The sequence below is a fragment of the Manis javanica genome, chromosome 2 (genome assembly GCF_040802235.1).
Source record: "Manis javanica isolate MJ-LG chromosome 2, MJ_LKY, whole genome shotgun sequence".
Classification (NCBI taxonomy): Eukaryota; Metazoa; Chordata; class Mammalia; order Pholidota; family Manidae; genus Manis; species Manis javanica.
In genome coordinates this window covers 133504110-133526510 of record NC_133157.1, presented here as the reverse complement: position 1 = coordinate 133526510, position 22401 = coordinate 133504110, and the positions used below count along the sequence as shown (strand labels likewise).

General features: G+C 52.2%; 1 protein-coding gene across 1 annotated transcript in view; it reads right to left on the bottom strand.

Moving 5' to 3' along the window:
- The window catches only part of ADARB2 (adenosine deaminase RNA specific B2 (inactive)), a 351327-nt gene that overhangs the window by 98217 nt on the left and 230709 nt on the right, over positions 1-22401 (bottom strand). The window contains exons 2-3 of the mRNA XM_017674821.3: positions 22272-22358; positions 12686-13593 (exon numbers count right to left, since the gene is read on the bottom strand). Coding sequence (XP_017530310.2) covers positions 12686-13593; positions 22272-22358 — 995 coding nt within the window. The remainder of the gene's footprint in view (positions 1-12685; positions 13594-22271; positions 22359-22401) is intronic.

The window sequence follows — 22401 nt, the reverse complement described above, 5'->3', positions numbered from 1 at the left end:
ATTTCCACTCACACGCAGGCTCTAACTTCAACTGTAATGGCACAGCCGTGTCCACCAAAGTGACACTTTGTAGACTTGTTTCATGTGACAGGGGATCTAGGTGTCTGGTTATGAATTTCCCAGGGTTTGGTGAGTGCTTTGGGTCCTTTGAACTGTGAGTTTAGGCAGGCTGCTGGACTGTGCATGCCTGCTGGGGATTACTGCACCCCTCCCAGGCCCTCCCAGACGTGCCTGCTGATGAGTGCTGGGTGGGACGCCACCTCAGCCGCTCAGCCTGAAGTCCAGCTAGCCCAGGCTCTTCTAGTTGGCTGCTGGGCTCTCTGTTAACTGCATTGCAGATAAACTTCACTCTGTCCTTCTTCATCCGTTTCCAATTTCTGTTCTTCAGATCCTTGTCAAATGGAATGTTCAGCTTTAGCCACTACCTCCTTCCTGCTACCTCCCTCCAAAACCCTACACTGGGGAAGTACTGAAAACAAGAAAATCAGGTCCAACCAGTCATCTTAGATATCATCTAGACTGATGCAGAATTTTAAAATCACGTTAATTTTCAATTTGAATGGCCCACCATGTAAGTGGCTCCTCCTGAGAGCCAGCTGCCTGCCTCTGTGGGGGGCTCTCCAGGTAAGAGAGTGGGTTTGCTTCCTTTCCTCCAGCTCTGAAGGGGTGTGATGGGTCCTGTCCACAGGGTTTGGGGCTCCCCTGCCTGTCCTCCGGATGCCTACTTGGATCCTCACCCATCTCTACATTCTAGTCGCCAGCCGTGTCTGCAGGATTCCACATTCATCTCCCCGTGGAGGTCCTTCTCGAGCCTGGGTTGGGGCGCCCATGACTGCCCTTGTCCACTGAAGCCTCTCTTCCTGGCAGCCCCGATGCCAGCCCACAGCAGCCTCTCTTCAAGGCTGACCATGGGGGTCCCCCCAGATCCACCAGGGTTGGCTGTGTGGCGATGGGGCTTTCATGCCTGTGGGGCGCCCACCCGCACCTTCTGCTGACCCCACTGGAGGAGTAGATGGACAACATGCTTTTGGGTCCCTGTGCTGCTGCCTTTCCTACGGGGGTGTCTCACAGCCTTCTTCATTTGTTCATCAGCCTGTGTGGACGTTCTTCCAGGGCCCTGGGCTACACATTTACTCTTCCCTCTCTTACCTGCTTGCCATTCCCTCCCTTTGTTTTGATTTCAAAAGGGATTAAAAACAGACAAAACTAAACAAAGCAAAAATATCCATCAGCCCAGTTATAGTGGATTTGTGCCAAACTTTGAATATTTTCCAAGTTGGTACTTCCATTAAGAGAGTGCCCTTCTGGCACTGGGCAACTGAGCAAGTGCTGCCTGCAGAGGTTGTCCTTGTGCCTGCCTGCACAGGGGAGGCACTTGTTCCCGAGATCAGGTGCAGACTGGAAGAAGGTTCTTAATAAAATGCAAAGGTTTGCAGTGATCCGCTTTCTGTAGGGACTGTGGCTGTTCCGAAGTTACTCTTAAAGCATCCCTTTGCTGTCACGCGTGTTGGTGTGGTTTCCTGGGAGAGCGGGGATGTCAGTGGCCAAGGAGAAAGGGAACACATCACATGTGTTCTGTGGCCCAAAACGGGTTGAGAACCGCATTGATCTGGAATTCAGTCAGCGTGAACCAGAAAGAACTTGGCCTGCTGCACTGTTTCCCTCGGGCTGAATATCACTCTTCCGCGATCATTTTCCCTGTGACCCTTTTACCTTCTAGTTGTTCCTGCTGAGGTTTACATCCTCGACCCTATTGGTCAAGGTGGTCCTACACATTTCTGTTAGCTGGAGTTCAGCTCAAGTTTAGCCAGAACTACACCACCAGCCATCAGGAAGGTGCTATTTGCCAAGGATGCCACACAGCCTGGGGGCTGCCCACCGGGCCCTGCTCACTGTGTGCCTTCTCTCTTGCTCACTCTCAAATACAGTCATTAGAGCGAAATTATAGAGTCACTGTCTACCATGTCATGCATGTTCCCCTTTGGCAGCATGTCTCATTTAACCATTAAATGGCCCTATGATGTCACCCCTTATCGATCTGCCCCCATCACAGAAAGGTCACAGGACTTGTTCTGTCATACGAATGTTCCCTGCAGGACCAGGCCTGGAACTCATGACTTCAGGGCTTCTGCTTGTCCCCACACTGCCTTACTCTATGTCCTGCACATCAAATGTCGTGGCATTAAAGTGGTTCAAGGCCTGACTGCTCCTGGTTTCTCCTCGTGGTGGGGCTGCACTGTCAGAGCTGACGCCCTCTAGGGAAGGAGCCTTCTTCATTTGTTCTTAGTGGCCGGTCTTAGTGGCCGGTCTTCCGAGATGTCAGCCCTGCAGACACCAGTGCTGCCAGCTGCCCTAGGACCTGGGCTGGGCTGGTGGAAGGGCACCTGCATTGTCCAGCTGGGGTCTGGCAGGCACCTGGGAAAGGCCTTGGCCTAGGCTCCACATGGGAAGCCACGCTGCCCATCAGCAAGCAGTGACGTTCCCACCTCTGTCTCCCTGGCTCCCCATCTAGCTGGGTGAGAAGTTGTTTGGAAAAGAGGTCTTTGCTATTAGTAATCCCTTCCTCCCACCATTATTCTGACTTTTCAGTTAGGTTACTTTTATCTTTTCTTAAACTCTATCTCAATAACAGGAGTTTTGGCCGTGTTCATGAAAGGGAATGATCTCCAATTCAGGGAATCCACAAAGCTATACATTCCAATAGAGGAGGAAATATCAGAACTTTAAAAGGTGTGTGTGATTTAAAACATTGTTTTTCAGTTTTTGCAAACAAAGATTTCAGTTGGATGTGTTACATCATGGGCCAGAGTATTGTTTTATTTTATATATCTTGGGCTGGACAGAGAAGTTACGTGCTCGGTCTGCATGGCGTCCAAAGCCAGGGTGCAGTCATGGTCCACCTGGAGACTGGCAGTACTAAGAAAGATACTTCTGGGATGGGTAGACATGATAGCTGTACAAAAGACACGAGGCTGGCTCAGGGCTTTCCTTACCACAAGGCCATCAGAAGCCACCTTCGAAGACCTCACTTCCAGGCCCCCATCATGACCCACCGCCCAAGCTAGCTTGAGGCCTGGGGCAGTTCTCACTTCTGTAGCATCTGGTGGCCATTTCTATAAAATAAGGGCTGGTTAGTGCTTCTAAATTCTACAGTCATCTGATTTACTGGACAAATCAAAGACCAAGCATGAGATGCAGAAATGGTTCAGCACTTAGAGGGTTTAGCTGGAGTCATGAGGAACTCTGGGACCTGGAGGCTTGCAAGGGCCTGGAATGCATCCTTTGGTACATGGCCCCAGGCTCCCAGAGGAGGAGGACAGATGTGAGGGGGGTCTTCATGGGCTCACATAGGACTTCTCAGGAGGTGTGGCATGGAGGGCCCCTTCTACAGATGGGGAAACTCAGAGATTTTGAGCTAGTTTCCCAAGGCACCAGCTGTAAAGGGTGGACCTGACTTAAATTCAAGGCTGCCGACCCCAGTGGGCTCTGGGGACAGCAGGAAGCCCCACAGTGTCCCATGGATGCCTCTGATTGCCTCAAGCCAATACCTGCTGCTCGTGTGGCTCTCCTCCTTTGTGCATGAACCCTCAGGGCCTGCACAGCCTCGAGACACCTGTCATCTGCCACCCCCCACCACACACAGCAAGGTCAGCCCTTTGGCTGCAACACATGCTTTCCTCAGCCTTCCTAGACTGCCCCCCCTCTTCTGCAGGGGGTTTCCAGACCTGGAAGCCAAAACCTCCCTCTGTGAAAGTTTTCCTTCCTGATTCGGCAGAATTAATCTACCCTTGGTTGGTTCAACACTCCATTTCCAGGTCCTTTGCATCAGGGCTCAGAGCCAGGCCGCCACTGTAGCTACTGCCATGCTATCCTGAGGGGCACTTGTTCCCAGCCTGGGGTTGTTCCCAGCATGGAGACCCTAATCTGACAGCCTCCAGTGGCCAGTCACTTGGACACCCCATGGGAGCTGCCTTCCTGTGCTGGGAAGATAGCTGGTAGTGGGTGGTGTGTTTCCCATGGGGGACACGAGTTTATGGCTGGGTAGGAGGCTGCTGCCTCACATCTCTATGCCTTTAGCACTTCAAACCCATCTGTTGGCACTGAAACCCAAAAGAGTGTTCCACAGATGCTACAGGCCAACATGTGTGTTTTATGGAAGCACAGTCACCCCAATTTCTCAGCTTAGGTAACTGAATAAACCTCCACCCAAAACCATGTGACCTGGGAGTCATTTCACTGAGTACTTTTCCTTTCCTGACACTGTAACAAAGGGAACATGGTAAGACATGGGGACATCGCAGGGTAGCAGAAGACAGCTTTCACTGTGTTTATTACTATCACCACCAGAGGGAAAATGCCCTGTCATAAAAAGTCTCTCACACCTGGTGTTCATACAGTATTTTTGTTCTGTAGGCTTATAATTTTGAGTACTTGAGTGAACTCCCAATTCCATTGAGTACATGAATTAAGAAAAATGCATTTTAAAATGTTTAATTATGGTGCTCCTGTTACAAATTACTCTTCCACTTTCCATGCATGGTTGAGCTCAGACAGGCACAGTTGAGGGATGAGGGGAAGGGGTGGGTGGGCACTTAGGAAAATGAGCTTGTCTGTTCCCAGGCAAGAGGCTCTGTCCACCTCATTGTGAGCACAGTGTCCTGGAGAACTGGGGCAGACACTGCAGTTTACAAAAAAACACGGCCACGTGAGGAAGGAGTTGGTCATAAGGGGAGCAGGCTGGATGGGACTGCAGTCCTGGCTCCGGGCGCCCACTCAAGCCCAGCCTGCACTCTGCAGCACTGTCACTGGATGCTGTTGGATGGGCTACAGGCAACACCCCGGGAAGCCTGCAGGGCAGTGGGGCTCCCCCTCCATCCTGGCGTCTCTGCCCGTGCATGAGCCCTGGGGCTGCGGGAGAGTGAATTTGGTATAGACAGAAGCAGGGAGGGTGCCTGCCTGAGCAGACAGCACGGGCGTGGCCACAGCTGGGCTCCTCCCAGCGTTGTTGGGCAGCAGAGGGATACAAAAGCCGAAGCACCTCACTCCCTCCCGTCTGCCCCAGCTCCTCTTCACAGAGGCCGCTGCACTCCCTGGAGGCTCCTCTGGGCCTCCTCTGGCTCATGTACAGCTGGTGCACTCCCACGGGCTGTCTCCTTCCACTGTCCTGTCCTTTCCACTGCAACAGTGCGTCCCACAGCGGGGCGCAGGCTCTCTGGCCGCCAGGGTGGTCTTCTGTGAGTTTCTCAGGGTGAGCTCCTGGCATCCCACCAACAGGTATCTCCCTGCTGGGCCCTGAGCACCTGGCCAGCTACAGCCTCACACCACAGTGGGCTGGGGGGTGGGGGTGGGTCCTTCACCCTGGGAGTCCCTTTCGCTCTGTGGCCGAGCCCCACCTGGGGTCCCTCCCGCTTACGTGCCCACAAGGAATGAACAATGTGCACCCTTGTATCACTGCCACTGAGCTCTCACACCGCCGCCTTTGACTGAGTGTGCTGGGGCTCACAGGGGAGGCGGGCTGGTGCCTGATGGCTCCTTCTCATTCTGGGGAGGGTCTCTGCCCTTTCTGGGGTCCTCCTCACAGCTGCACCACTCACCGGCCAGACTTTGGGCGAGGGAGTGGACTCTCCTGGGCCCTCAGTGCTGTTGTCTGTACAAGGAGGACACAAACAACACAGCCTGCACAGGCTCATGCCACCCAATGTGCTGTTATACATACCATGGTGAGGACAATACATGACATGGAGCAACTGCCTGGTGCCACCACCAGGTCATTGTCACCACTGCTAATTGCGGTGTGGAATAATGAGGCATGCAGGAAGCTTGGCTGACAGACTGCTTAATTGATCAACAGTCCTATAAACGATTTTTGAAAATGCCAAACACATTATTGGGAACAAATAGTCTTAAAGATATATTTAACTCTTACTTAAATTGCACCAAACTTGTTTTAAAACTTGTTTTAGTAGGAAGTGAGATGGCAGTGACTGTTGGGTCAGTGTATGTTGTACATTGTAGCACATCTGTGAGAGGATATTTAAAGTGCAGTTGTCTGTCCTTTGAACATTGCATACACATTGTATAAATGTATGCACATATTGTTAAGCATCTGCAAAGGCTTCAACACTCTCCCTGAAGAGGGATTTTCAGATTTTTCATGTGTAATGACAGTGCAGTGACCCGTCACTGGGCTTCTGGCCATCAGTGCCTCTTCTGTGAGCACAAGGAAATGCAGAAGGTCTGGGGAGGTTCAGGGTCACCAGGACATACAGGGGTGTCTTCTTTCTGTAAAAGGCCGCCTTTCTCTCCTAGTGAACCACAAGAGTGTGTGTGGTCACAAAACCCAGGTGGAGTGGAGCTGTTGAGAGAAGGAGGCCACTTGAATAATTTTGGCTTCAGCCTGGGTAGAGTGGTTATAGGCCAGAGTGAGGCAGGCAGGCGTCCTGGAGGACAGAGCACCCTGAGGACCCTGACTGCTGGAGGTGTAGATCCAGAGCTGCAGTTCTGATTAGTGCTGGGCATATTGGTGGAAAATAGCAGCTTCACCCAGATTTATGCTGAGCAGGGACCTGAGCACAGGAATCTCAGCCTGAACGAGGTGTTTGCAGCATCTGCCCAGGGCATCCACCTGAGCCAGGGGGTCAGCCAGGGAGAGTCAGGGCTTGACTGTGTCTATTTTGGGGGGACTCTTATGTGGTCTGCTCCTAGGAAGGCACCACCGTGGTTCTGGATAAAACAGCCATGTGCTTTCCCTCCTCTTTCTTCCCCCAGCCCTTCCCAAACAACATACCAACAAAATGACCTTCCATAGCTCCTGAGCAGGGGAAATTGACTTCAGACAAGCCACTTCCACCAATCGAGAGAATTTCCTCCCTCTCTCCCTTAGAATTGTTGGGCAGGGACTAGTTTCTATGTGACTCTTTCCCCATGTTACATACTGAGGTCATTGTGGCCAGATAAACCTCATACTTTTTCCCTGTATAGTTTTATGCAAGTGACACTGGGCAGCAAATGTTAGCACAGATGAGTAAAGGAGTTGGTGGCAGCAATGGACAGAGGACCCTTCAGTACTCTCTCAAGGCCCACTCCGCTTTACCACCGGTCACCTGCTGGACATCCTCACAGCAATGGGCTTGCATAGCTGGTTCTTGGTGGAGGGCATCATGGCACCCATGGTGTCTGGAGGCCACAGGACATTGGCATACTGGGACTTGGGTGCTCTGAGAAGGACACAAGCTGTAAGGACACTGGCTGTAAGATAGCAGCCAGTCACAGACCTGCCCTCTGCCCATCGTGAGCCCATTTTCACAACACTGCTCTAGACCGTGACTTCCTGATGCATCTCCAGATGGACCAAATCTCAAATAATGGAATTTGACACAGACATGGCCATCATTTCTGCCTGACCCTTATCCCTTCCTTTCCCGGAATCTGGAGTTGGGGGTGAGAGAGTGAATCATGCCTGCAGATGAAATGACAGTATGATCAGTTGATGACTAAAAGGGTCTTGTGTAGGGGCTCTTGCTCAGACGGAGCCCGCACGAACACGGAAAAGCACTCTTGCATTTCACGACAACACGGAGTATTTCTGCACCTATGCAAAGGCTCCAGAGGAGTCCAGAGCTGCTCCTTACTGCTTGTAGTCTGCAGACCCCTAGGTGTCTGCCCAGATGTGGTTCTGGAATTGCCCTTGGCTGGACATGTGGCTCACTGCAGTCAGCACTGGCTGTCCCTTCCTGTGTCTGGGAAGAGTGACAGGTACCCCCAGAGCTAAGTAAGGAGGACGCGTTGGCATTTGCTGCTGTTTCACAGTGCCCTGGGGTAAACCAGTACCTTCGTTAGGGTTCAGCCCTTTCAAAGCTGAGTGAATGTGATTTCCATAGCTATTTGTGTTTACTTTAAGCCTATTTAAAATCTGAGGACCCTTATATTGCTAATTTTCCACAATATTAATTAAGTTTTGGGTTACAATAGTTAGGACACTGCCTCTGTTGAGTAAGATAGATTAGAAGTAGTGTGAGATGGCCAGAGGCAGCTGGGGGTCACCTTGGTATTTGGGAGGATAGTGCCTTTGCGCAAACATCCCATTAGTGTCCCGTGGTGCAGCTGTTGAGAAAGCAGTAAGTCAGTCCCCGTGGTCTAATTCTGCAGCTAATTCTGTGGGCAGATTCCATGAAATGGGATCGTGTACGGGAGCTCTGATCCGAATTTACTACAAAATGCTGAGACTTTAAAAAAATTCTTCATTTCCATTATGCCGTATTCCCATGGATATCCCCTCCTTGTGCTGCCTGCATAAACAGGGAGCAGAGCAGGAAGCGGGCCAGCCGCTCTCTGGGCTGTGGCAAATGCCAGGACCAAGGCTGGGGGCGTCAGTTCCCCTGAGAACCTCGGAAAGGCTGGGTGAAGTGCTAATTTCCATGGGTTTGAAGGTTTCCTTTCTTACTACTTCAAGGGATGGAAGTGCTCTGATCACTTTGACTTACATCTGTGAGACACTGTTAATAACCACTGCAGCCTGGGATGAAAAGTTAAGAGAACAAAACAAAAAACATGATAAAGTGGATAACCGAGTGAAAGATGCAAAAAAGTCAGCAGATGTGCTTGCTTCAAACGAGGGCCGCAATAGCACGCCCTCTGCAGGGTGCTCCAGCATCCCCCTTTCCGCTGGCGGCACCTGGCGCGGTGTTCTCTTCTCAGCCAGCTTCCATGGGAAGGAAATGTTGGCAGACATGCCCTCTTGGGTGAATGTAATGCTTTTATGAATTCATGTCATTTCACACTGTGGGTGGGAAGTGAGGACCAAAGGGAGATGGAGGTGCTGCGGTTTTGGCATGTGCTACAATGATGCTTCCACGTGATGAGAATTATGGGTCTTCCTCTGCACGTGAGGTGAGGCATCAAATCTCAATAAACCATCCGTGTAGAAAATACTGTACGTTATAGCACACTTAGTACATGTGTAACCTTCTGCACATCATAGACTAGCCTAGCTACCTAAACTGTGCTCAGAACACTCACATGAGTTTACATTTGGGCAAAGTCACCTAACACAAAGCCTATTTGAAAATCAAGTGTTGACTGTCATGTAATGCGTTGAATACTGTGCTGAAGTGAAAACAGAATGGTTGTCTCGGTGCAGAATGGTGGTCAGTGTATTGCCTGTTGACCCTTGTGATTTCAGGGCTGACTGGAAGCTGCCTTGCTGCCCTGCCCAGCATCACAAAAGGGAATCAGATCACATATCTAGCCAGGAAAAACTCAAAATCCACGTGCAGTTTCTACTCAATGCGTATCACTTTCACACCGTTGTAAAATAAAAAAATCGCAAATCAAACCATTGTTAAGTCAGGACTGTCTGCATATTCTGACGTGGCCTCGTTAGTGCCTTCAAGTATCTTGTTACCCTAGAGGAGTCCCACACCAGAGCATGTGCCAACCACAGGCCAAGAGAGCATGCCAGGGGCTGGGTCTCCCAGCACCTCTTGGTCTGTGCTGGTAACCCTCATCCCTAGGAGCTGCCTGTAGACTCTCCTCATTAGGTCTGTGCTATGTTTCAAAGAATTTAAAAAAGTCTTGGTCTCAGCATTTTGGTTAAGAGACCTGATGTCCAATTCCCTGAAACTGAAGGAATGAAACTAGCCTGATTCTGAGGAACACTGTAGGTATAGTAAAGGGTGAAAATGACACCTGTGATTTTAATTTTTATTGAGAACATTATTCTTCAGAACTTAATCTTTCAAAGTCAGGGCTGGAAACAGGTCTCTTCCACTCTACCTTTCCTGTTGGAAGAAGATGCTGGTATGGAGTAGAGACTCTGCCCTTTCAGCACAGTTGGTGTTTGAGTGACGCATGCATGGTAGCGGTCACTGGGGATACGTCCTCAGCTGGTCTGTAACCACGGCCCTGGGGACATGGTGCTTACCCAGAATGCCTGGCAGCTGCGTAGACATCCAGCTGGGCTGTGGTCCTGCTGTGGAACTGCTCTCTAGGCTGAGACAAAGAGCAGAGCCACCTCATGCAAATCAGAACACAGGTCACAGTCCTCACCCAGCACCAACTGGATTTCTGGAGCAGGACTCTGGAGCAGGACCCACACAGTATTTTAACCTGCTCCCCATGACCCTACACACTGTTCTTTTAAGCTCCACTGGAGAGGTTCTGAAGCTTCCTTCATACAAGACCAAGCCTTTAGTTAAGAGCATTGAATAGATACCGCCTCTTGGTTGGCCTCTGCAGAAGTGACCTGATGTGTGTTTTAGAACTAGACTCTTGGCTTGTTATGTCACACACCTAAGATTGCTCTGTGCAGGTGGCCACCGGGACTTTGGGCAGAGAACATTCAGTGCTGATGTTGGTACCCACATTTCAGAGACTGTGGTGCTCTGGCATTGGGTGCTGTGGCCACCCTCCCCAAGGACTCAGCAGGGTCCCCATACTCAGTGGTGGGGGGACCTGCCTTTCCCAGGAGCATGGATGGGGGCTCTGGGCACCCTGGCTGGGGCAGAGTTTGCCTGTCTGCTCTTCCAGAACAGGTGCTGATGGCACACCTAGGATGTGAAGGGTTATGTCTTTGGGGATTTAGTGCTCTGAGGCCTGGTGCCAAGGGGACCAGGCATCTGTGTGAGTGTGAAATGTGCCGTATGCACAAGGCCTGGGGCAGAGAGGAAAGCAGAGCATTATAAGGAACCTTGGAGTCTTTTTAAGAGATGGGTGCCTGAATCCAGATGTGCAATTTAAGAAGGCCACTGGTGGTGCCTGGTCCAGAGCCCCTGACCTGGTGGGCCTCAGCCAGCCCTGGGGACAGGGGCGAGGAGACCAGGCAGGGAGCCCTCAGGACAGCACGGCCTTGGTGTGATGGATGGCCTGCAGCCCTCGTGCTGCTCAGCACCCTCCATCATCCAGCTGGGTGGTTAGCAGGCTGTCAGAGAGAAATAATTTAGCAGCCATGGCTTAACTGATGCTCTTCTTTCTGGGGTCAAATGACTGCTCCGAAGCTGAGGTGCTGGCTGGCTCTCTATTGTGAGAGCTCGGGACTGACGACGTGAGAGGACAAGGCCTCATGGCCAGGGCCCACTGACACCCCTGGCTCTCAACAAGGCGTGCAGGGAAGGCGGGGCAGAAGGGGCTGTCCTCACTGCCCAGGCCTGGTGGAAGGCCTGCCAAGGGGCAGTCAGGCTGGAAGACAAGACACAGCCCTGGGGAGGGGACCTCAGGGAAGACATGGTTGACTAGGCTCCACTGGCTCCTTGGTTCATTGGCACAACAAGATAATGGAGGAAAGGACAGGAAGGAGGGAAACGAACTGAGGGGCAGTGTCAGAGAAGGCTGACTGTGGGGTCACTGGGAGGTGCTCAGGGACCCACGCACACCTGGACCTGCTTTGCAAACCTGTTTTCACTTGGCTTGTGTGTTATTTGAAGACCTGTCCAAAGGCAAGATGGATGGAGATTATACATAAACCCTTCCACACACAACTTAAAAGATTCAGCAAATGTTTGAAAACAAATAAAGGAGTTGGGGGCAGAGAGAGAGAAAGGGATCCTCTGCTCAGATACCCCTCCTGCCAGGCCACTGTCTGCCCTGCCCATCCCGTGCTCTGCGCCTGCTATCTACCGAGTGAATGGAGGCTCGCGCCCAGTTGTGACCCAACGCCAGGGCCCATCCTGTGTGTTTTGTTTGCATGGCTGCAGAGGTCAGTGGCGCCCATGCTCTTTAGCAGATGCTGATTGCTGAGGCAATGGTTGATTCTGTTCTAGGTGCAGTGTGGAGTCTGTGGTGATCCTGGCAAACACCAACAAGCCCTGGAGCCCTGAGAGTTCATCAACCACACCATCCACCTCTCCTCAACTGATGCCAGAAGTATATAAACATACTGTCCTGTATCTAACATGTTAGGGAGCCTTCAAGTCATTCTCAGAATGGCAAGAGAAGAGGTAACTTCTTGCATAAATAAGCAGTTTCAAGACTGGAAGGATGAGGCTTTTTCAAATGGTAGAAGGATTGCTGACACACAGGAGAACTATAGAAATGTTTCCTAAATGAGTGAAGGTCGACGGCTATGAGAAACCAGCCCATTGTCATGCATGAAAAGACCCGAGGGGTCATCCTTAAGCCAGGCTCCTTCTCCTGCTCCCATTTTTGATCCTATGCTTCCAGACAAATGCTCTCCCTGGCCCTCCACCTCCATGCAGCCCAGCACGGCGGCACCTGGGCCCCACATAGTCACCTGCCTCCAGCTGAAATCACTGACATGGAAGGAGGCATGTTCACAGGCTCTCCGCAGCCTCCCTAGCTAGACACTACCCAAGCCGTTAGCTGGCACGCATAACCTGTTTGGTTTGCAGGATACTCAGTGACCGAGTCACCATCAGGCCTGGTGCAGGGAGCTGCCCACCTGTGCCCCTCTCTTCAGGATCAGACCCCTGCAGCTTGCTAAGTCAGAGTGTTGATGCTTTCTTTACATTCACACGGTTCTCTCTGAAATCCTAAAAGCCCCTGGTGATCTGGGCAGGGGCCTTGCCTGGGTGTCGGGCAGAGCCTGGTTTTTCTGGGAGGGGTGCAAGGGGGCTGCTCCCTACTTACAGTGATGGGAGTAGAGGGGCCTGCCTGCTGCCCCATCATTGTGCTTAGTCAGTCTAGCATCCTGAGGAATGCCACCTGCCAGCAGCTACCTGGGGAGTCTCACCTGGGACAAGAGGTGACTTCTATTCCTGCTGGGGGTGTGGCCAGGCAGCCGGATGCCGAAGAGGGCCTGCAGAGCGGCCTGCGCAGCCTGGCCCTTGGCCAGCTTCTTGCTGCGTCCTGAGCCCTCAAACGTCCTGCCATCCACACACACGGCCATAATGAAGCTTCTGGCCCGCCGCTTCTCAGCTGGCTCTGCAAGGCAAACGTACCGCAGGCCGGAGCGCAGCTGGTTCAGCACCACCACGGGGTTCCTGTCGCCTGGGGCTACAGGGGCTGACCTGGGCCTGTCTGGCCGCGCCTGACCCACCAGGTCCAGCGTGTGGCAAAGCAGACGCCCACGCCGGCAGGCTGAGGAAAGCAGCTCGGGGTCGGCAGGGCGGCGGCCTGGGAAGCCTCCGCTGGGTGCCGCTGGCTCAAACTCCTTGAACAGCGTGTCGGGGAAGTCAGCCTGGTCGGAGGTGAAGTCTGTGGATGGGCTGGCACAGCTGCCCATGGCCAGGTGGGCCTGGCAGGCATTGGGGAACTGCACGAAGGACCTCAGGGCCAGCTCAGCCGCCCGCATCTTGGCTTTCTTCTTGGTGGGCCCTGTGCCCTCAAATGTGAGCCCGTTCACCTCCACAGCCACGGCAAAGACAGGGGCGTGCACAGGGCCAGTCTGGGACACCATGCGGTACTGCAGGCCTGGCCGCAACTCGTGCAGCTGGACCAGTGCATTCTTGGGTGTCACGGACCACGACAGCCTCCTCCAGACCAGCTGCAGCTTGCAGACATGGCCCCCATTGCCCTCCTCCAGGGGCCGTTTCCTCTTCACAGCAGGTGTGCCACCTCGGGCCCTGTTGCCCGGGGACAGGGGCCTGGCCTCCAGGTTGCTCACGTTGCGGTTTTCCTTCACATCTGTGCTGCTGGAACCTGGAGATGAGAACAGACAGCCGTGACCCAGGGCACTGGCAGCCACAATGGCAGATGGGCTGCCTGGGACTGCCCTGTGCCTTGAGCTCTGCACCATGGGCCCAGGCACCAGCACGTAAGCCAGGCCTGGGAGATGCATGGGAAGGGCCTGCAGGGGCACCTGTAAAGCAGTGCCTGCCTCTAGCTGACCAGGGTGAGCATGTGCCCCTAAGAATGGGGTTGGAGGCCTGGAGGAGCAGGTGTGAGAAGTAAGTGGGCATGGACATGGGCAAGGAGCGTGGGCCCACTCATGGCTGTTGCATGTGGGCTCTGACACGCAGGGCTGAGGTCTGCCACTGGTTCCATGCACAGCATGCTCCCCCGTCCCCCAAAGTGGCCCCCAAAACTGAATGAACACAATACTCTTCCTTTCTGTTAGCGTGGGGTCTGTTAGCAATGCTGAGGTTCGGGGTGCCTTTCCTCTGGTGTGGAACATAAATGCATGTGGATCTTGCGAGGACTGCTGCGTGGCACCATTTAATGAACTAGGTCCATACATTCAACGAGATGGTCTCAGACATATAATGTTAGATAAGAGCAACTTGCAAAATAACACATGGGCTGGGACATCCTTACTACAAATGAGGAGGCAGACTGTGCCATCACACGGAAGTGGGGAAGCTTAGGTCCCAGCTTCCCAGGGAGACAGGAGGAAGACGCAGTGCTGGCTCAGAGGGTGGCTTCATCTGTGTCTGTGATATTTTATTTCTTTGCAAGAAGTGATATGAAGTAAATTTAGTGAAGCCATCATTGCTGGCTGTAGGTGGTGGATGTATAGAATATAACCCAACTTCCCTGGACTGGCCACCTTCAACCATCCTTTGCCAATAAAGCCGTTCCATTTAGAGAATCTCAGCTATGTGTTGCCACAGGGCCACAGGATGAGTCCCTTTCACCTCTGCTGGAACATATACTTCTGATCTCAAAACCACAGGTTTCCTGGGAAGTACCCTGGAACTGGCAATGGCGGGCGGGCACCGAGGCCTCCCCAAGCCTCTTACTGCTCAAGTCCTTTCCTGGCATCACAGCTGTGTCCCAGGAGAGTGACCTGAGACTCACGAAAGGCACAGCCCTGGGCCCCGTGGCCGGCTCACTGGTGGGGATGAGACTGTATCTTGCTGCTGTTCATGTAGGAGTTCATGGTAAGAGAGTCTTGGACCCTCCAGGGGATGCCCTTTCCTGGGCTCTGCAGGGCCATGAGGATGCTGAGCATCACCTGCCTTCAGCTTGGACAGCTCAGAGTGACTATGCAGGGCAGGCCCCACACAGGGAAGGCCACACACGGATGTCCTTCTGTGTCCTTGGATTTTTCCCATAGAAGCCATAAGTTGTGAATGAGTTTATTCTCACTTAGCGAGTGGGGACAAGGATTTCTCCAGCCAGACCCCAGTTATCAAGAGATGTTGAGAATTGTTTTTGAACTGTGTCCTAGAAGCGGGTCCTAATGGCCATGTGCTTTCTCTGTGAAATCTCTGCTGTGAGTAGGAGGCCCCTCTCTCCTGCCTTGGAAGCTGAGCAGCTCTGAGACCCTCTGACTCAGTGGCTGGTGTTCTGGCCCTGCAGTTGGAGCGTAACGAGAAGAGCCCAGTTGAGCAGGTACAGAAGCTGTCTTTGAAGAGCAGGTGTCTCTGAGAGGCGCCCACACACTGGGGATGCTCCGTCAGGTCCTGCACCGTGTGCATCCCTGTGAAGGAGTGAGCCTGTTTGCTAAGACCTCAACTGCCCATGAGCTTAGTTTCCTAAGTCATGAGGTGTTTCTATTAGTATTTTCTCCAGTGGTTTCCCCCTATAAGATACTAGGTTTTAGAGGTAATCTGTTCAGTGGAGGGAGCCAGAGCATTTCTAGGTCAGAGGGGGATGATGTTCACTACAGCCTGTTTCTGTGGAAGTGATTACCATCCAGACAGCAAGCCCAGAACCCCAGCCCCTTCTGTTAGGCATAAAGCACCTTGGGTGTCATGCAGAAGGACCTCTGCCAGCTGGGCATCTCTGTCCAGGGGAGAGTAGACTGGATTGGCCATGCAGTTTCCCCAGTTGAATGGAAAGATGGAATGTCAAGCACCCCACCAAAAAGCTCCACTAGCACTCTAATTTCTTATATTTCTCACAAGCAGGATCCACTGAGATGGTCAGTGTGATTAGAGGGGTTGGCATATCAGATGACCTCTGCTGCCTCCTGAGGTACAAAGGCTTCCCTTGAAGTGACAGCCCTGAGATGGGCACTTCCCTCCACCTGTGCTGAACTGGTCCCATACTCTGCTCCATGGCATGAAGTATCTATGACCTTGTAACTATCATTATTAAAGTTTCCTGTGGCAAAGGCCACAATTATCAGCCTGTGGCATGAAAACACCTTCCATAACAATCAATAATTAATAATAGTTGATAGAAAACCCAGGCTGCTGGGACCTATAGCCTGGGTGTGCTAGCTAGACTCTCTGGGGCACTGTCACCTGCTGGCTTTTGTGAAGGAGCAGATGTGGGGTTTGGCTCCCTTCAACAAGGCCCAGATACCCTGTTCAACAGGCTGGCTGAGTCCGAAGTTGCAGGAGACTGGTTGGGACAGGTCCCTCCACAGGATCCACAGTCAAGCAGACGAGACAGCAAAGTCCCTTCCGCCCTCTAGGTGTGACCTTGGGCAAGTCCCTCAACCTGTCTGAGCCTCATACCCTTAAGATAGAAGAAAAGTGTTTGAACAGCACCAGATCTGAGATTCTTCTGAGATTCAGCTAAAGATTGAGTAGGCCCCGCTAGAACCCGGACCCCCAGGAACCTCCAGTACATTTTTTGACAGTACCAGGAAAGAAGGAGAGAAGCTGCTAAGCTCTTCATGAGGGATTTCCCAGGAAATCAGGCCCTCGGGGGAGCAGCCCTCCCCACACAGTGTGCCTGGCCAAGGCCCAGGACCCTCTGAGGGGTTTGGGCGCCTCCTGCTGTGCCATGGAAGCGGGCCTCAGCAGTTCACACAAAACGCGCCCCTTTGAGCCTTTGGCTGGTGAGGCAAACCGGCTCTCAGAGACTCACCAGGACCCACTGGTGTCAGTGGGCTTCAGTTCCTGAGGCAAGGGGACAACAGCTTTGCCTTGTGGGTCATTCGGTCCAGTGAGAGAGGCAGGCAGACCCTGTGATGCCCACGTGGCCGGGGCAGAGGGAGGCAGCCTTGCAGGGACACTCTGCCTGCTGGACCCAGGCTAGGAAGGCTGAGCCCAGAAGTGAGGTCCCTGCAGAATTTGTGCAGCTGTTCCCTGTGCACCTCCTGTGGGATGCCAGTGCCAATTCCATGAATCCATGTTTCTTTCTACCACATGAAGAGGTCAGATACATTGCAGTACCCTCCCTGACCCACAAAATGAGTCTCATTTTCTTCTCAACTTGTTAATGAGTTTCACAGACAGAATAACCCAGAGATGAAGAGTCAGGAGGCCAAGAGAGCTCTTGTCCCTAACATGGACGTGGCCTGGCTGCCTGCTTCCCAGGTCTGGGCACACGGGCTCCTTCCCCAGCCCAGGGCTCTGCACTCTGGCCCCATGGGCCTGGAGCCTTGGGTCACCCCTGAGGTGGGAGATGAGGCATTGTCTTCTCCAAGAGGAGCAGGGCCTGGTCTCTGAATGTGCTCCTGTCCAGGACGCCCTGTGGCAATTCCCCCCTTAACCTTTAACCCTGTACATTTGGGGACCCGGCGCTGATTTGGTGTCTATTCAGCCAACACAGAAGGGAATTGGATGCAGCTTTACCCACCAGGTTAGCCCAACAGACCTGTGCTTTCTCATGCACATATGGGTGACAGGCTCACTTCTTGGGCTTTTGTGATAATGCACGAGAATGCTTAACAGCTGTCCGGTGTCACAGGCTTCCAGACTGTGTTTTTTGTTGTTTGGTGATGACTGATCACAGCACCAAAGAGGTGACAGTTGCCATTGCCTCAGTGCAGGTGGCCCACTGCTGGGGTTCTCATGGGGTTCTGGGGTACAGGACTTGGTTATACAATGTTTATTATGTGATAAAAGCGACTGGATTTGTATTTGTTGTACACTTGGAACAGTTCAAATGGTTGGTTCACACTAGGATGTGAGAATTAGTGCATCCTTTAACTCTGCTCTGGAATTCACTCTCCCAAATAATTGCTTTTCTTGCCAGTCATGATTCAGAGATGTGCCGTGTGTCAGAGCTGGGGTAACTCTACAAGGAATTCCTTTACTATGAGGGGGAGGCAGGGGAGTCATCTGCCAAAAGCCAGCTGAACATTGAGGGTCATGCAAGGGCTTCCCTGTCCCCCGTGAGTGTGTACCAGCTCGAGGGGGGGGGACGTCTGCCTTGTAGAGGGATGCAGAGGCAGAGATGGGGGGCATGTGGTCGACAGACCTTGGGCTGGGGCAGCTCCTACCCCCCATCCTGGGTCTCACACCATTTGCTCTCCTCCTTGGGAAATTTCCGACTCGGATTCCCTCCACAAAGCCTACCCCCTCCCACGTGCGAGCATCCCAGGTGCCCTCGCTGGTGTGTTACTACAGCAGGACACATGCATGTCCTCTCACCCTTGAGCATCTGACATGAACCTTGTGAACTGCGGCGCTGCATGGTCTTTGTGGGGGGGCATCGTATTTCAGATAGCTGTGTGTCCTTCCATTGCGGAAGTTAGAGGGGAAGTGGGCGGATAACTCTGATGGACAAGAAGCAGGCCCAGAGCAATCGCCACAGTCTGGAGACTGCGAGGCACTAAAGGAGTGTCTGAGCCAGGGAGACTCATAGGGAAGGCATGGAGTGAAGTGCTCCTCACACGCAGACCGTCTCCTGAGCCCTGCAGGTATATTCTCTTTTTGACAAAAGTGTCAGCAATGCAGTGCTACTTCTAAAGGTCCATCACATAAAATAATTGCATTTTGGGGAGAAAGAGCAGAATTTCACATTGGCATAGCTGCGGCTAAACTTCTTTTCCAGGTGAAATACATTCTCCCAGAGTTAAGTGCAATACTAGGCTGCGTCTGGGCATTGGCTGCCTTTCTTCACATGTGGACAGGCCATGTGGAGGGTGAGGTCCTCGGCTGCCATCTTGAGGCACTTAGCCCTCCGTGTGATTGTGGCACCTGTCTGTTTTCCTTGTACTATATTGCCCCCTCCCTCTTCCACTGTCCCTTCTGGAGTGCATCTGTCTGCCTGTTATGCAGGCCAGATTCTCGAGGTAGGAATATCACTGGGAGCTTTTCCATGCTGCGTCACTAATAATGACACTGCTGGGACTGTGGGTGGGAAGCTGCTAGGGAACCAGCCATCGTGTCTGCCCTGCCTCTATCAGACAGCATGGCTGGCAGGAGCGAGGCCTGAGGCCAGAAGTCTGCAACCTCACTGGAAGGAGGTCCTGGTGTTTTTGGGGTAAGAAGATGTGTGAACTGGGGTACACAGTGGCACATCCATGTGCTGGGCCTACTGACTCGGGTTCTGGAATGTGCCCAGTTCTGGTGTCGCCAGCTGTGCATGGGCCTGACACTGATGGCTCCTGGGTCAGGCTAGGCAGCAGGCAGAAGATGGCCTTTCAAGGCCATGTCACGTGTTTCCGTGAAAGCTGCCTGCCACACATCTGGGTGAGGACTACATACGTGGTGGCTCACCCCTCTCCAGATCCCAGGGCACAGAGTATAGACTTTGCAATCCTATGACTCTGGCCAGGAGTGGGCATTGCAGCCCCTCCATGTGTGACCCAGGCAGTCACCCCCCCATGACTGTGGTAGGCATGGAGGTGATGGGATCAAGGGCAGCGATTTGCTGCTTCTCAGTGTTCAAAGAAGAGAGCTTTCAGAGTTACCCATGTAGGCAAGAAGTCTTAAAAATGTGGCATCTAAGCCAAAACCAACCTTGATGGCTGGCCTCCTTCTTCCAGGCTTGAGGGTCCACCACTGACCCACAACTCCAGCTTGACCCATGACACTGGAACTCAAGCTGCAGGGAGCAGTGGAGGTGTGTGCCAGGGCGCCAGGGCCGGAGGGGACACGGGAAGTATGCGGGGTGGTCCTGAGTGGTGAAAGGACACTCATGGGGGGGTGCACCTTGCCATATGTTAAGCCAACTCAGACATGCCACTCATGGGCTTTGTCTGAGAATGTATTTCACCTGTAAAGTGAAAGCAGGAGAGCCGAAGCAAGTCAGAGAAAGTTTGTGTTTGCTGCACAGCCCCCACTTCATCCCTGCACACAAGCGTACATGGGCTACACCCAGGGAAAGCACACTCCACACATACCACACATGGGGAACACACGCCACACACACGACATACCACACACTCACAAGGCACACTCCCCCCCCACACCGCCTACTCACACAGCCCTCTGGGGTCCGCCTCCCTCTCGTGTTTGGATGGCAAGCTGGTAAGACCGTGTTGGCAGAGCTGGTGGGAGCATGAACACAGTGCATTAATTTGGAAGTTTGCCTTGATCAATGTGTGAAAACAGGGTTTTCTAAGTAAATTAACAGCATATGTTACAAATGGGATGACTGGTCCACTGATAGAAATAAAATTTTCCAAGCTTTTCAAAGGCATTTTACATTATAAACAAATACCTTCTTATCTATCAGTTCCTGGCTGATGGGGAGCATCAGGCAAATGGCCTCAGCTACCATGTCAGCCAACTTCAATGGCGCATCTCCCAAGTTCTGGGTCCTGCCTAAGACGTCTTCATGCAGTATCTCACTAACACTGGCCTCCCTCCATGACTCTGGTCATGTTCCTACTCCATCTTACGAATGAGCCCTGAGGCTCTCAGCAGTAAACACACAGCCCAGGTCCATGGGGCAGTGATTAAAGAGCACAAGATGGCACTGGGGGCCTTGCCCTCACTCTGGGCTTATTTTCCTAACTGTCCTGAATCGTCATCAGAGGTCATGAGGCTGCCAAGCTCCCACATGGAGAACAGATGGGCCATCCCACAGCTGGACATGAGGAGGGGCAGGACACAGAGCTCTTCCTGAGGTGTTCATCCACACATGCCATCCAGCAGCTGTGTGCACATGTCAGTGCAGCTGGGTGTGTGTGTGTGCTTGTGCATGCTTCAAATGTGCTTTGGCGTACATGTATGCACACATGTGTGTATAGGTGTCTATGTACACACACGTTATATGTACTTGCATGTACACACGTACACATATCGGTTGTATATGCATGTGCAATGTATGTGCATATGCACACATGCATGTGTATATGTATGTGTCTATATATGCATGCGTATGCATACATGTGTGTACTTGTATATGTATTTGTGTATACATTTGTATGTGTGTGCATATGCATGTGTATGTATGCATATATATGCATATGTGTATGTATTCCAAATTTCTGAAGTAACTATCAATAACTCGATTATGTCCTAGGAATTTTCCAACTTAGACCATGAGAGAACAGAAATGGCCATTTTATCAAAGTGTTGCTTGAATCCATGTGTTCCACTCAGGCGCTTGTGAGCCCTGACCAGGAGTCAGAGTTCTGATCTGCATGGTGCTTCCCCAATCCTCCCGCTGAGGGCAGCGTTTTAGTGTCTGTGCTTTTCTCCTCATCCAGAAAATGTAAAGGTCAAGCTGGGTCCCAGTAAAGCTGGTCTGGTCCTGCCATGTGGTGGCTCTGTGACTTTGTTTCTGTGGAATTATCCATGGCAACAAACTCTGTTTCCTGTCTTGCTGGTAATGTTTTTTCTGGGAAAAGGCTTCTTGTGCAAAGTGTTGTTTCTAAAAGGGTGATGGCAAAACGGACAACATTTCCATGCAAGTTCTTCCTGCTGTTGCTTCGAGGTCAGATTTATAATGTAGCAGTCACCTGTAAGCATCCCACTTCCTCCCCACCCTGTGACAACAAGCACACTCTTGACTCTTTATGGCGGAGGAGGTAACCCATCTGTTAAGTAATATTGAAATGCAAGAGCTGTTCACATGGTTTGGAATGTTTCATCCCTTCATTTAAATGCCTGCCAATATGCTACAAATGAGGACAGCATTCTGCATGCCCGGCATGCCCGGGGCTCTCCCTCCCTCATGTGTTACCCCATGTGTACACGCACCAGCCCTGTTTCTGCCGGCGTCTCCTCAGTGGTCTGAGCAGGGAGACTCAGATCCTGCCGCACACATGCTGGGGTGTCTCTCCAGGTTCACGTGCCCGAGTGTTTCACAGGCAGGCCTTCCTCTAGCTCTTTCCCTGTTAAGTCATTGTACAAACTGTGTTCAAAGACACTGCGTTCATTTTTCTTTCTCATTTTTGGTTTGGAGGAGCAAAACAAAGGAAAGAGAGGAAGGATGGTCCAAAACAACTGTTTTTTCCTATAATCCTTAGAGTTCTCAGTCACACGGTCACTTCTAATATTTTCCTACCATTCAGGTGGGGATGGGATTCTGGGTGTGGATGGAACCAGGTGGGGACAAGATTCCCAGTGGGGATGGAAGCAGGTGGCAATGGGATTCCAGGTGTGGAGGGAATCCAGGTGGGGATGCGGTTCCAGCTGAAGATGGATTTTCTGGTGGGGACTGGAACAGGGCCTCCTGCTACAGGAAGCCTAGATAGTGCCCCCACCCCACCCCAAGGGTCCCGGCCTTTTGAGACCATGGCAGACCCCCTCTGCACATCGGCTGGGGCCCCCGCATTCTTAAGGAAGGGAGCTGCTTACTCAGATTGTCGTCATCCTCCTTGTTTGCAGCCCCAGGACTTAGGTGCTTGAAGGGAGTCATGAAGGCTGATGACATGCTTACTTTGTCTGGAAAGAAAAGAACAGGAAAGGCACTTTGACATCCAGTGTC